Source organism: Pieris rapae, chromosome 4 (assembly GCF_905147795.1).
Source record: "Pieris rapae chromosome 4, ilPieRapa1.1, whole genome shotgun sequence".
Classification (NCBI taxonomy): Eukaryota; Metazoa; Arthropoda; class Insecta; order Lepidoptera; family Pieridae; genus Pieris; species Pieris rapae.
In genome coordinates this window covers 2,549,788-2,565,300 of record NC_059512.1, presented here as the reverse complement: position 1 = coordinate 2,565,300, position 15,513 = coordinate 2,549,788, and the positions used below count along the sequence as shown (strand labels likewise).

Sequence of the window (15,513 nt, the reverse complement as noted above, 5' to 3'; positions counted from 1 at the left end):
TTTTCGGAATTTTTCAGTAAATTCTACACAAAAATACACTCATCTTAAACTATTTTTTTAAATATGTAATTTAAAAGTATCATGTTCACATTAATTTCATAAATGAATATACATATAATATAATAACCATTTTTAAATATGTAAATTAGTTATCACAGGTTAGTATATTCTGTGATAATCATAAATCATCTGTAGAAGGCAGACTAGAATTGATCAATATGTCATATGTCACTGTCAAAACTTAAAGGTAATTTTTTATATGATTTTGGATAATTTATTCACTATATAGTGTCGATACCAAATATTTTAATTTATGAAACTGCAAATGAAATAGAAACCAATGTAAAAATGGCAAATACAGGCTTGCTGCCTTTCGTACGTGGGGTCGACTTTACATGCAACGACTTTAGCGTAAGTAAATTACAAATCTGAATTCTATATAGATGATGTCATGTTATTAACCCAGGGGATTTTCTGGTGTTTCTTTCTAGGAAGGCAAATTTCCAGATGCTATTCGATACATGACCGGTCTACAATGGCTTCGATTGGATAAAACAAATATAGCAGATATTCCAGAGGAATTAGGAAAACTTCTAAAATTGGTAAGTTTTCATAAGTAAACTTTATTGAAATACTTATTTACCAGTAATAAATTAAATCATAGCAATGTTTTCATTGATTTAAAAGCACTTAAAAGTCTTGTTACATATAGAAAAATAATATTAGGGCTTTTTATTTGGTCTATTTGTTATACTTCCAATTTTGTATTTCAGGAGAATTTGTCACTGAAGAAAAATCAATTAGAGAAGCTTTTTGGAGAATTAACAGAGTTAAAATGTTTACGTTCATTAAATGTAAGACACAACAAAGTGAAAAGTTCAGGTATCCCTGCTGAGTTATTTCAGTTAGAAGAGTTGACCACTCTTGATCTATCTCATAACAGACTGAAGGATGTTCCTGAAGGCTTAGAAAAAGCTAAATCTCTACTTGTATTAAATCTTAGTAACAACAAGTAAGAATTTATTTTATCTTTGTGTCCTTAAAAACCATACATGCGCTATGTAGGCAATTTTAGCCAGATTCAGTTATAGATGTACTTGAATTATTAATAATAATTTTAATTTCAGAATAGAGAGTATACCACCCACACTCTTTGTTCAGTTAACAGATCTATTATTTCTGGATTTATCAAATAACCTCTTGGAGACATTGCCCCCTCAGACTAGAAGACTGGTGAATCTGCAGACTCTTATACTAAATGATAATCCACTAGGGCTGTTCCAGTTGAGGTAATATTGTAGACAAATTTACAATTGCATAGTGTTAAAAAGTCCATACAAATTTCAACACAAAATCAAATTGAATATTTTTGTTGCAGCAAATGCAATGTCAGGGCAGAGTCTGTTTTTCTTTTTACCTTTTCCATGACAATTTTTGTGCATTAAGTTATAGTGTGTAAGTTAAAGTTGGATTGTAAATGCATTTAGCTTTTTCCAAGAATTTATTAAGTAAATAATCATTCAACAACTAGTACACAAACTAATTTATTCATTGTACTTACAGACAGTTACCATCGCTACAAAGCTTGGAAACTCTTCACATGAGAAACACACAGCGGACTGTTGCAAATCTCCCAACATCATTGGATACACTGTGCAATCTATCCGATGTTGATCTGTCTAAAAATGCATTAACAAAAGTGCCAGATGCACTCTATTCTCTACAGAACTTAAAACGACTAAATCTTAGCGACAATGAGATCAGTGAGATATCGTCAGGTTGGTATCTACTGTACTACAAGTGATTAAAACATCAATTTCACCTAAATCTAGTGTATTTCAAAATATGTATCTAAAGTATAGATAAGTATAGTCAAGTATAGATAAGTTTTGCATCATAATCCACAACTTATGGTACGAGATCTGATTGCATCTGTGTTCATCTGTTATTTGCTGAAAACCACATTTTATATATATTTATAATAAGGGGAATCAACCTAGTTGCCTATCATTATTTGGCCGTTAGTTGCCGTTATAGCAGGGGAGTATTAATCTTTATCGACGAATTATTCTTACTTCGGCTTGTGGAAATCGTCAGATTATATATTTTTCGTCATGCTTGAATTATTTCATTTAAAATAAAAAAAAATCAGCCACACTCGAGAATGTCAATATGACGGTGTTTTTTACAATTTTACAACTCGTGCGTTTCTGATAATATTCTTTTTAAATATTGTCCTGATTATAAATATACAAAAAAAATTATTTTTAGCTAATAACAGATGAACGCAATAATCCTGCAGCCGGTACTTAGACTATTCATCAACTGGCTACCATTCTCCAATGAAAACGAAACAACTATAAATGTTCATTTAGTTACAGCTTATAACTAGTAGAAGTGTTTATAAGTGTGTAATATCTGCTCACTAGATACAGAGATTAAATCAACCCAGATCTATCAACATCATCATATGAAAAACCATAATCTAATCAGTATTTGTTAAAACCCCTTTCAGTAATGGATTTATGGCAAAAACTGGAAAGTCTCAACCTATCTCGCAATAAACTAACGGTATTACCAGCCTCACTTTGCAAGTTACAAAACCTTCGGAGACTGCATGTGGATGACAATAAGTTGGACTTTGAGGGTATACCTTCCGGTATTGGTAAGCTTGGAGCCTTAGAGGTGTTCTCAGCAGCTAATAACTTACTGGAAATGATACCCGAAGGTCTTTGCAGGTTTGTTTTATCATCTATTCCAAATGACAAACTGATTTATTTCACATGCCTAGTTTACCACATTTATTTTACCTACAAGTCTTGTGATTTTTCTTATTGCATTTTAACTCGGCGATTGCATTAGCAAAATTGTGGCTTTGACAAGTTCACAATCATCATATCCTGAATCTTGTATGACGTTCCATAACAAATACGTATCAGATACGTGCATTATTTAATAAAAATAATGATAAATAAAAACATACAAAATTCATATATCATTCAGGCCCTCTGTTGCGGGTAATTAGAAAACAATTATGTATTCCGTGGTTCATAGTACATGTTTAAAACAGTTGTGATAATAGTTCTGTTTAATTCATAATCCTTAGTTGAAAAAAAAATTAAAAAAAAAGGAAAAAAAAACCTTCTATTAAAAATAAGTTCACTGTCAGCAGGCCGATCAAGTATTACGTATGCACTATTGAGGGTACTTGAGAGGGTGAAGGGTCTTCTGTTTTCTTATTTGGTGATCGCATCAACAGTAATTATTTACCTTTTTATACACATTTACTACACATTGTGTATGCTTGATTCCTACAAAAAAAAATTCATTTATGTACTATTATTTTTGAGGACTCTGCTTACTTTGGCTGACAGGAGAGGGGAAGGATAAATTGCAGTATACGTACGTAATACTTGAACGGCCCCCAGGACTCAAACCATGATCTCAGTCTTGAGACACCCTCAATAAACTAAAACCCTCAATAAAAAAAACTACGCTTACACTTATTTACTGCTTTATTTATATAATTAATTCTAATATGTCACTGTATTCAATATTAAATAATTGTAAGAATATTCAATTTGAAATCAGTGAATTCATTCTTTAAGGTGTGGTTCTTTAAAAAAATTGAACCTGAGTTGTAACAAGCTAATCACTCTACCTGATGCCATCCATCTGTTATCTGACTTGGAGAGCTTACAATTACATGGCAACCCTGACTTGGTGATGCCCCCAAAGCCAGTTGAAAGAGCCAAAGGATCTGGCCTCCAGTACTATAATGTGGACTTCTCTTTGCAAACGCAATTGCAGTTGGCTGGAGCGGCTACACCTGAGATGAGTGTACCGAATTGTAAGTCATACAATATTCTATTTCCCTGTTAAGTATAATATTTAAAAATATTAATGGCATAATTGGTAATATTTTAATTTATTTTACGGATCCTATACCACTTTACTAATAAAAAAGGAAACATTGGTGTGTGTGTATGTGTGTTTGTAATGTTTTCACAAAAACACCGATTTCAAAAATTCATTCACCATTAGAAAGTGAAACCATTTTTTCATTTGCATTACATTGCATTGATAGTCTAGACCAGAGTTCTCCAAACTTCTTTGTGTCGTAGGGGTCGATATAGACCACTTTGGGAATCACTGGTCTAGACTATTAACAAAAAAAAATTTTTTTTTTATCGAGTTATATCGAAATCATAATATATTATGTCTTATATAGATATTAAAAGAGGAGACTCAGTGTTAATTTACCTTTCACTATAAGATTTTTTAACTTTAGTAAGAAGTGCGTAAAAGCTTTTTGACATTGTTGTAATTGACTCGGTGCGTGTGTTGACAAGTCCTATATTGTATATACTTGTAGCCGGTGCCAAATCGGATCCGATAGCCCGCAAGCTTCGCCTTCGTCGAGGCCGAGCTGAACCAGAGCAGAAAGACTCGGCTCTCATACTACGTGGTATGCAAGAGCAGGCAAACACTCAACACGCCAACGAGCTGAGCGAACAACCTAATAGTGAACTCAAGTGAGTAAACATTTTTGATGTGAAACATCTATAGCCGCACGTAAAACCGATTTCTGGCGTGGCGACGCATGCCGTGGCGACGCATGCCGTGGCGACGCGTCACCACGCTATATGATATACAACAGTCTAAATGCAGTAGAAAATTTTACATTAAAAATATTTATTGAATAAACATTATGAAAATAATGTTTATTCAACAAATAGTCATCGTTATCTGGAAAAATATCGTAATATTATATTTTATCATTATGACATATTTAGTTCCTATCACAGTCTGTTCTTTTCTGCATATTACTTTTACAAAATAATGTCGATGTTTCACATCTGCCAGGCGTGCCGTGACGGCTCACATTTTTTCATCATACTTTGCCTAAGACCTGAATTAAACTGAATTCTATTACATATGACGGGAATATGGATTTTAATTTCATTTTTTTTTAACACATTTACTAATAATATAAGTGACAGAGTTTTTAAACCTTTGTTCATTAAAAAGCGATGTTTTCTAGGCAAGCAATTATTTTTTTAGCCTTATAATATTACTGTATGGTGTATATAGAAATAATAAAGCTGGTTTGGTTTAATTCATTATTTTGATGACAGTGATCTATATGAAAGTCGGTCGATCTTCACATTTGATTGATTTAGTCGATTTTCTTTCACTTTTGCTAGACGTATTTTGAATTTGACACATATTTCCCAATTTTATTTATTACGTACGCACTTAAATTTATAATTTCTTAGCGAGTGTTTATTCATATTGCGAACTATTTTAAAGGTGAAGTATCAGTCATCAAGTCAAGTCAGTCTTACCTCTCTTATATTAAATAAATTGTAAAATAAATTCTGTAATAACGGCCACCGAACCGTGTTAATGTACGTAAGGATTATCGTATACACGTAACGTATACGTAACACGTATAAGGTTGTACAATTACAGTTGACAAAAATTACGCATTTTATTTCTGTTAATTATTTTTCAGACCAAAAAGATGGGATGAAAGTCTGGAAAAACCGCCGCTGGACTACTCCGAATTCTTCGATGAAGACACGGGCCAGACGCCGGGTCTTCAAGTTTGGGAAATTGAAAACTTTATACCAGCACCTGTTGATGAAGTGAGTATTATTATGTGTAATCATCTTTTTATTACGGATTATCCTATTGTCGCAAGTTTTTTATGTATTATTTCTACCATGAAATGTATTGTTTGGTAAATTAAGGTTAACAATTTGTCCAGATTCCCGTCGATTTTTCACGACCACGGCGTTACAAATACCTGTTTTATAATGCAATTTTTTTTTGTAATTTCTAAATAGTTTATTAAATCTAACATTTTGCGCAATTGAATGAGAAATGAAAATAATTGAATTGCTACGGGCGGAATTATTTATTACAATGTATAAATAAATGATTATTTTATATTTTATTGATGTGAAACATCTATAGCCGCACGTAAAACCGATTTCTGGCGTGGCGACGCATGCCGTGGCGACGCGTCGCCACGCTATATGATATACAGTCTAAATGCAGTAGTAAATTTCACATTAAAAATATTTAATGAAAATAAATGTTTATATTCAACAAATAGTCATCGTTATCTGGAAAAAAAATCGTAATATTTTATTTTATCATTATGACATATTTATTCTGTTCTGTCCTATCACGTTCTGTTCTTTTCTGCATATTACTTTTAAAAAAATAATATCGATGTATCACATCTGCCAGGCGTCCCGTGACGGCTCACATTTTTTTATATTACTTAATTTCCTACAGGTAGCACATGGAAAGTTCTTTGAAGGCGACTGTTATATCATTCTAAAGACGTCTATAGAAGAGCAGGGCCAGCTGTCTTGGGACATTCATTTCTGGATTGGTTCTAAAGCCACAGTAAGTGGGATTTAACTTTAAAATATATAATACAATGTTTAAAATATTTGCAACAAGTGATTTGAATAAAAGTTTGCTGTCAAAGAATGCCCCTATTTAAGTTCCGTCCATACGACAATAAAATAAAATGTAATGGCTGTGGTATTCTGTAAAACTATTATCGGTTTCAATTTCTTAACTGATACTTTAGCTGGAATTGGAAAGGCATTATAAGAAGTTATAATAATTATAACGTTTATTAAACCAATTTCAATATTGATCTTCAATATCTTTAATATCGCGAACTTAATACAAAATAGGAAACATTATTGAAATTACAGGGTAAGCATGCAGTTGTTCTATGAATTTCAAATACCTATTATTAATTAAACTTCATTTTTCATATTGTCTAGCTGGATAAAGGCGCGTGCGCAGCAATGCATGCAGTTAATCTGCGAAATTTTCTTGGCGCGAAACGAACACAGCGTCACGAACAAGCCGATGAAACTCCTGAATTCCTTGCGCTGTTCCCGTTGCCTCCTGTTTATATCAATGGGAGTCGAACTCCATCCGGCTTCTTTACTGTCGACGACCCCGTAAGTAGATTCTTTAAATATATTTCTTTTGTATTAGAAGTTACATTAAAAAATTATTTTTTGTTATAAATATAATTTTATTTTAGTTTACAAATGAGGCATGAAATATATATTTTCATAAAAGTTTTGACCTAACATAGAGTACAAAATTGACAGATGACAGATTGATTATGTTCTAATTAAAAAGTAAAGTGATCGCTTAAGTCACTACTCGTTATTTTGTTTGTGGTTTGTATGTTTACCGTAATTGTTATATTAGAACAATACACACGTATAGAAAATAACACTATATATGTCGGAGCTGTCGTAACTGTCAGCTTCATTGTTAATACTTGAACATTTCTTGAATATTTTATTTGACAATAGAGTTCTATATAACGACTTCATTGGTGGCTAGTTACAGTGATACCTATTATTATATATAAAAAAAACTAAATGTGAATTTTAGCATTACGTTACTCGTCTCTACCGGGTTCATGGCGCTGGAAGTAGTATACACTTAGAGCCGGTACCAGTGGAAGCGGCTTCTCTTGATCCCAGATATGTGTTCGTTCTGGATACTGGATTAATCATATATCTGTGGTAAGACATGTTATGTATATGTTGTGTTTAGAACAAATGTGTCGCCTCACTGCATGACTGAATATAGCTATTACATAATTATAATCACTGAAATTAGTTAACCATTTTTTAAATTAAAAAATATAAAGAAACCAACCAAAATCCTCGTTATTTATTTATTTCTCAGTTTTAACTGAAATAAAGTTTAGCCTCGTTCCATCACAGCGTAAACACAATTTGGAATATAAAGACACATGAGTATATATATATAATAAACAGTGTAATTAATTTCTTTTAGTTAAGAATAAAGGGTTATTATATCAATATATATATATATCAATATCTCTTTGTTGTCACCCAAAAAGTCTATAAATATTATTGCTTGCTTCTTTTCAACTTATATGTAACACTTTTTTTCTAATGATATATGAGCAAACATGTCATGACTCATAAGGCAATAAAAAAAATGTCATTATTCTAAAGTGCACTTTAGCAGGTTTTAATTAATTGCAATTCCAGGATCGGAAAGAAAGCGAAAAACACCTTAAAGTCGAAAGGTCGCCTTTTCGCAGAAAAGATAAATAAAGAAGAGAGGAAGAATAAGGCAGAATTAATTACAGAACCTCCTGGAAAGGAGCCTAAAGGGTTTTGGGATGCTTTGGGCTACGAGGGAGACCTGCCCTTCGTTCCCCAGGTATGTTTAATAAGAGATTTTGTCGCTAACATATTTTCGTGTTTCTTCATACAATTTTAAAAAAATATCACGATATTATAGACTTTATATATATCATTATTTCAGGAACAATTAAGTTATTTTACATTTCTAGCAATTTCCCATAGTCATAATACTTATATTTGCTGAATCTTTTTATTTAATTTTAATTTAATGAAACAAAATATACTGCAACATTCGTATCGATATTAAACGAACCCTCCCAGGAAACTTAAAATAAATTAATTTTGAATTTATAGACATTTGAAGATAGCGTTTATAAATACGATTCTTTAAACTTCAAAAAAGGTTATAATTTTGCCCTACGTTTGTGTTTGCAACGAAGTGTAATATATATATATATATATATATATATATATATATGTAGTATAAATTTATACCTTTATTTTTGACGTGATCGATGTACGTCGGTTGCACGCATGAAAAAGCATAACTCATTGTCCCGTTACGCTCATTGTACGCTTACGCCGCATCTACATGTTCCACTCGTTTGGCCTATGCGTTTGAGGACTTTGTATCCAGACAAATATTGATAATTCAATAAAAAATATTCAATTTTATTTATAAAATATGCAATCATTTCATCAATTGTTATGATGATGTGACGTTGAAGTAGCGTCCTTCACACCACACCAATATGAATAAATAAGTTTAATATGTTTGTTTAGGAACATGTGCCTGAAGATTTCACATGGCTAGCCCCTCGCTTATACCGCGTGGAATTAGGTATGGGCTACTTGGAATTGCCTCAAACGGAGCAGGCAGTCGCTCGTTCAGTGTTGGCTACGAGGAACGTGTATATATTGGACGCGCATCTTGATGTGTTTGTGTGGTATGTGCTTTTATGAAAATTATATATGTACATGAAAACTTTCATAACAAATATTCTAATTGCAGCGATTTAACGCTAGTATTGTTTCTTTATTACAGCGAAAAATCCTATTTGACAGAAAGAGACGATAGAGTTTATTACAAATGCGTCGAAAGATTGTCTTCCATACAATGATACACTCTACATAGCAATATACCCACCATCAATAACGAATTGAAAATTAATTCAAAAACTACGAAATTGAAAATTATAACACTAATTATTCAAATTATAAGTTAATTTGAATAATTACTGTTACAACTAACAATTATTCAAATTAAGTTATGTATGTTAATTAATAAATAAATCGGTGGCGCTATAAACATTTTTAGATCTTGGCCTCAGATTTCCGTATCTGTTTCACGATTGTTCGTCAATCTAATAGGTGATTAACCTAACTTTTTGGGTCAAAGGCAAACCGGTTTCCTAACAATGTTTTCCAATCCATTGGTCACAAACACACACACACACAGCTTGGGATCGAACCTACGTCTTCAGGGATGAGAATCGCACGGTCGCTGAGCCGTACAAACACTGCTCTTTTTGTTAATAGATAATTAAAATTACAAAAATCATCACATATTTAGACAATAGGAGTTTAATAAATTATCTCCAATATATCGTTATATAGATCAATGTGACTTTAATAGGTTCGGCAAGAAATCATCTCGGCTGGTCCGAGCTGCTGCCGTGAAGTTGGCTCAGGAATTGTTCAATATGGTCAAGAGACCACCCCACGCGCTTGTCACAAGACTGCAGGAAGGCACTGAGACCCAGGTATTAGGAAATTTTTATTTCAATTAAATATGTAAACAGTTCCATCTTCTACCCTCTCACATAAAGAGTCAAGACTGTGCGATAAGTATATTAAATGTATTGGATGTCCCTAAGATATAAGCCTATTAATATAATTAAATTAATCACAGAAATTTAAATAATATATTTATATTTTGCTAATTACGTATTTACGCCACCGCGGCAAAAATTCTGGTAACAATTTAGAAATTCATCGCCCAAATTCGATGATATTATTATTTATTGTACGGTTAGGTTAGATTAGTATATTAATATTTTATTTAAATAACTGTTTCCGGTGCGTTAAAGTGCTTAGGGGTAATTATTCTAAAACATGCCAACCATTAAATTGCAGTGGTGTCGTTAATACGTACGTAAAGTACGTACGTATTAACGTATTTTTTATTAAATTAAGTCTACATGTGACAGGTTTTCAAAACATACTTCCTGGGTTGGGAGGAAGTAATAGCCGTCGACTTTACCCGTACAGCCGAGTCGGTAGCAAGAACCGGTGCTGATCTTACTACTTGGGCCAGGAATCAGGAGACCAAGTATGTATGCAAACATACGTCTAAATGTGTGTTATTGATCTTTATGTATGTATGTATGTGGGGGACTCCGTTTCCGCAATTAGACTCTTAATTGGTCCGTTGTGCGTGAAGTCCTGGCTAACTCTTTATATAATTTTAAAACTACATATCATTGATTTTAATAATTAAGTTACCCGTAATATCCAACTTTGCAAGTTTAAATAATCTCAGCGTATTTGTTTAATTCGACATCAGAATTATGTAGAAATACACACTGTTATTATTCTTTGCCTTTGCCTTATATCTTTTGTAACTGTTTTTTTTTTGTTATGTGTGTTTTTGTATAAGGCAATAAAGGATAAATAAATAAATAAATTCTCAATAGGACGGACTTATCAGCACTTTTCACACCACGACAGCCAGCAATGTCTGCTATTGAAGCCAAAACACTAGCTGACGAATGGAACGAAGATTTAGAAGCGATGGAGGCATTCGTTTTGGAGGGTAGACATTTTGTGAGACTACCCGACCAGGAACTCGGAGTGTTTTACAGTCAGGACTGTTATGTGTTCCTATGTAGATATATTTTGCCGGTGGATGATGAGAATGAAGATATGGATGACAATGAGGCTGATGCTGATGCTTCATGGGTGGTGTACTTCTGGTAAGTTTAAATTAATAATACTACTATTCATACAGATTTGTTTTATCAAGATATTACTCACAATAATTTTAATGTTTAATCTGTGTAATGGTGAATGTGGTAAATCACAGAACAGATTGTTATTTTATGTTTTACTTATGTAACTTTAATGACGTTGTGGTTTATGCAATTTTCCTGTGTATTGTAATGTAGAGGGAGGGTAAAACTTGCTAACTTTCTTGCCTGTTCTTCTTAGAACAAGGCCTCCTGGTAGTTTTGCGAACGGATGGCGTAGTTTTGCTCTTTCGTGAATTTTGTAAACGTTTCTGACATTCATAAGCATGCCCTAAGACGCATCGAAACTAAAATAAAATGAGCGATTTCTTCCAGGCAACCACTGTATATACTTTAGTTGAAAATTTAAATTTCCTTTTAATACTTAGTAAAACATATCCTTTAAGTTTCTTAAGTGAGAAATTGTGTATTTTTGTGGCGATAATTATTTTATAAATAAGTTTGTTTTTCACTTAATCTAACTTATCGGGATATTATTAATCAATGTTCGTAGGTCAACTGCAAAATGTTAAAGAAAAATGCGATAAAAGATTTTTTTATTATATATATTTTACTCACTTTTCAAGGCAAGGTAGAAAAGCCCCGAACATGGGTTGGTTGACTTTCACATTCGGTTTGGAAAGAAAATTCAAACAGCTCTGCAAACGGCTGGATGTAGTCAGAACACATCAGCAACAGGAAAGCCTTAAATTCATGGCGCATTTCAAGAGGCGGTTCATCATCAGGGATGGCAAGAGGAATGTTAAGCCAGTAAGTGATCTTTTGTAATAGAAACTTTATTCGTAACAAAATAAAGTAAATATGGTTGTTATATAATTGGTATATCTAATATTATAATGTAACTAGATTGTTATTTTAGATAGACATAAAAAGCTTTCGTGATGAATATTAAAATTGAAGGAATATAAATTACATGATATAACTTTTAAGAACAAGTAGTCTTAATAATGTCATAGACTACGTTTATTACAAACAAAAACACACACACATATAACAATAATCAAAGAAAAAAGTAAAATCAGAGATCAGAAACAATAAAATCAAATCATGATATATGCGGTAGTTGGCTTATGAATTGTTCAGCGTCTATTAGGTCCCTAATCTGTTAAGCAAAGAATTATTGAAAATTGGTAACAGTCAAAATCGTTTACGACTTTGATTTGTTTGAATATTATTAATTACTTAGCAGACTCGCTAAACGTTGCTGTGGCTAAGGTTTCTTGTTATATTACATAGTAGCAAACTATTCAAACTTTCTCATTGTTCTGTAGGAGGGCCGACAGCCAGTGGAATTGTTCGAGTTAAGAAGTAACGGCTCGGCACTCTGCACACGACTTATCCAAGTCAAGGCAGACCCTACACAACTCAATTCCGCTTTTTGGTAAGACCATTATTTTTACCTTGCATTTTGAATTTATTTATTCCATATAAGAACAGTACAGTGCAACATACATCTTGACTTATGTAGTTAGTAGTTTTATAGGTATGGATTACCTATCGGAAATTGCATAGAAACACTTACTGGCCGCAAGTATTTCGTAACCATATTAAATGGAATTCAATCTGTCAAAAATAATAGTACATAGACGTATTCATTTTTGTAGGAATCCATTTTGTTTTTAAATATATAAACAATGTGTGGGTAATATGTGTACAAAAGTAAATAATTACTATTGTCGTATTCACCAAATAAGAAAATCTTTTTTTTATGATATTTATAAATAATATTTTTTTGTTTAGCTACATCCTAAACGTGCCACTAGAAGGCGGAAACGACACGTCATCAGCGATCGTATACGCTTGGATCGGAAGTAAGAGCGACGCAGATTCTGCTAGGCTCATCGAACAAATCGCTGAGGAGAAATTCAATAACCCCTGGGTTAGCTTGCAGGTATTGCAAAATATGTTATTATTCATATATAAATGGTATAATTTATATGTGACGATGCCTTCACTGTTGATCTTAAGGATCATCGACGAGGTACTGACTGGTACAAAGGTACCAGGGGCTAAGGACGAGATGTTGTATATATTTTTAGCGGCCTGAATAACTTTGTACGCGCGTTTCAGGGTATGACGTCATCGCTGTGATTTGTAAGCGCCTATTGTAGAATTAGCTATAACTTATTAGTACTTACTTACAAAAGGAATCATGAATATTGTTAGTTAATTAAAAAAAATCAGTTTAATAGCTGCTATAAGTAAAGAACACACCTATCCCTTTCCAACACACTATAAACACAATTTGACTAAGAGCGAAAAGAAGCGCAATTAGACTAAATTGTAGTAAAAAAATAAGACCGTGAGTTTATATCATTGTTAACGCGTTTAGCTGTGAATAAAACTATGAAACTCAGCTGAATTTAATTTTTTCGTCGACATTATAAAAAAGCCCACAATATTGATTTTACACATTCATCATCTCTTATCATGCAGGTGTTGACGGAGGGTAGCGAGCCAGACAACTTCTTCTGGGTGGCTTTGGGCGGACGAAAACCGTACGAAACGGATGCAGACTTCCTCAATTTTACACGATTATTCCGCTGTTCCAATGAGAAAGGATATTTCACTGTATCTGAGAAATGTACTGATTTCTGTCAGGTTGGTATCTTGTATAAAGAAATATATAAAACCTTATCTACATATTTATACCTCTCTTCTGATTCTTCTCTCTTAGATTTTATAAATATAATATTTGATTTTAGGATGACCTTGCTGATGATGATATAATGATTCTTGACAATGGAGAACAAGTGTTCCTTTGGCTTGGAGCCAAGTGCTCAGAGGTTGAGATTAAGCTTGCTTATAAAAGTGCTCAGGTAAATAGTTTTTATATAATTTTAATTATTCATGCTGTGTACCATGACCCTACACTTGTACTGTGGCCTGATTCTATAATTTATCATTCCTACCACTTATGGTTAGCAAAATGATCAATGTTATGTTTTAGAAATGTTTAAAATTTATCACATTTTTTATACATTAGGTATACATTCAGCATATGAAGACAGTACAGCCTGAACGAGCAAGAAAGTTATTCCTTACTTTGAAAGACAAAGAGTCACGTAGATTCACCAAGTGCTTCCACGGCTGGGGAGAGCACAAGAGACCACCTGAGTAAAGATGTTTTTATAAAATGTTTAAATTGATTAGTTCTAGTAACTGTATTAAAGCAGTATTACAGATTTTATGTATCATCTGAAATAACTTCATATTGATAAAAAAAGCATATTATACTGCCATACTATTATTAGATTGTTTCACAGAAAGTCAAAATATCAGATGTAAATAACGAAAGCATTATGAACATACAAATAAAAGACTGAACTATGCCATCTCATCTTTATTTGTCACTTTTACTTATAAAATTAAGCACAAGTAATTATATCTTTAAGTAAACATAATTTGCAATACAAATATAATTTATTAATAAAATGATTGACTAGCTTATTTTACAGACAGTTACTATAGGCCCTTTAAAGAACAATATTACAATAAGAACTATTACTATTGTAAATATACAAATATTTTGTGAAGTAGCATTAAGTGTATATAATAGTGTGATGCTTTGTAACATACTAAATTTAACTTTGCTAAAATTTTGTTAAAAGCACAAATATATTTTATAAACCTTTGTAACCATCTGAATAAATGACATAACAATGAGAAAAATGTTTTTTTACCCGCATTTAATAGAGATATAAGGTATTAAGACGATTAGAGGGATGCTAATAGTAAATTACTTCATCTAATCGTCGTCATCATCGTCATCGGAAGGCACAAATAATTCATTTTCTTCTAAAAAGTTCGCAATGTTTTTACTTATAGCTGCGCCAATAAGAAGTCCAGGAATCACCGCCCCCACAACACTTAAAATACCAAAAGGAGTCTTTTCGGGTTCTGGAAGTATAGCTCCGCTCGGTGTTGTGGTTGCTGTCCTCTTTGATATAAATGAACCATTTTTGTAATTTCCTTGTACAACTAGCCGAGTAAATCGCGTTAGGTACATTTTGTAATAATTTGCGACTTTTCTGAGCCACAGGATTTATTTAATTTTGCCTTGTTTTATTTAGCAGCTGACTTAATTTCATAAAGTATAAATTAAGATTGTCAGTTGTCATTGCAACTGCCAAGTCTCATATGAAATTGGACAATCTTTTAAAAGCTACATCTATATTATACTATAAAATGTTCTAAGATGTTACCTATAGGCGTAGACGGACTATGGTTCTATACTCTATCTACGCTAGAGCTTTCAAATTGTCAAATATGTACACCATCAACGAGTTATTGAGAATTTGAGAAGT

At 32.6% G+C, this 15,513-nt stretch overlaps 2 protein-coding genes across 2 annotated transcripts; one reads left to right on the top strand and one right to left on the bottom strand.

The window, feature by feature from the left end:
• The first annotated feature begins 259 nt into the window (after positions 1 to 259).
• On the top strand, positions 260 to 14,549 carry LOC110994573 (protein flightless-1). The gene is made up of 23 exons (XM_022261278.2): positions 260 to 411; positions 492 to 602; positions 774 to 1,012; positions 1,128 to 1,289; positions 1,564 to 1,778; positions 2,516 to 2,738; positions 3,609 to 3,850; positions 4,376 to 4,535; positions 5,519 to 5,651; positions 6,310 to 6,423; positions 6,816 to 6,998; positions 7,447 to 7,580; positions 8,079 to 8,253; positions 8,961 to 9,124; positions 9,814 to 9,940; positions 10,388 to 10,509; positions 10,874 to 11,152; positions 11,773 to 11,956; positions 12,478 to 12,587; positions 12,947 to 13,097; positions 13,643 to 13,807; positions 13,912 to 14,025; positions 14,193 to 14,549. The coding sequence occupies exons 1-23, from the start codon at positions 349 to 351 to the stop codon at positions 14,325 to 14,327; spliced, it is 3,705 nt and encodes a 1,234-aa protein (XP_022116970.2). The 5' UTR covers positions 260 to 348; the 3' UTR covers positions 14,328 to 14,549.
• Positions 14,535 to 15,323, bottom strand: LOC110994574 (essential MCU regulator, mitochondrial). Its single transcript, XM_022261279.2, has one exon. It carries the CDS (start codon positions 15,213 to 15,215, stop codon positions 14,955 to 14,957), a length of 261 nt encoding a protein of 86 aa, XP_022116971.1. The 5' UTR covers positions 15,216 to 15,323; the 3' UTR covers positions 14,535 to 14,954.
• Between the last annotated feature and the right edge of the window lie 190 nt (positions 15,324 to 15,513).

Coding starts and splice junctions, on each gene's coding strand:
- LOC110994573 (XM_022261278.2), top strand. CDS start 349: ATGGCAAATACAGGCTTGCTGCCTTTCGTACGTGGGGTCGACTTTACA. Junction 6,424..6,815: donor GGATTGGTTCTAAAGCCACA/GTAAGTGGGATT, acceptor CATATTGTCTAG/CTGGATAAAGGCGCGTGCGC. Junction 12,588..12,946: donor CAACTCAATTCCGCTTTTTG/GTAAGACCATTA, acceptor TTTTTTGTTTAG/CTACATCCTAAACGTGCCAC.
- LOC110994574 (XM_022261279.2), bottom strand. CDS start 15,215: ATGTACCTAACGCGATTTACTCGGCTAGTTGTACAAGGAAATTACAAA.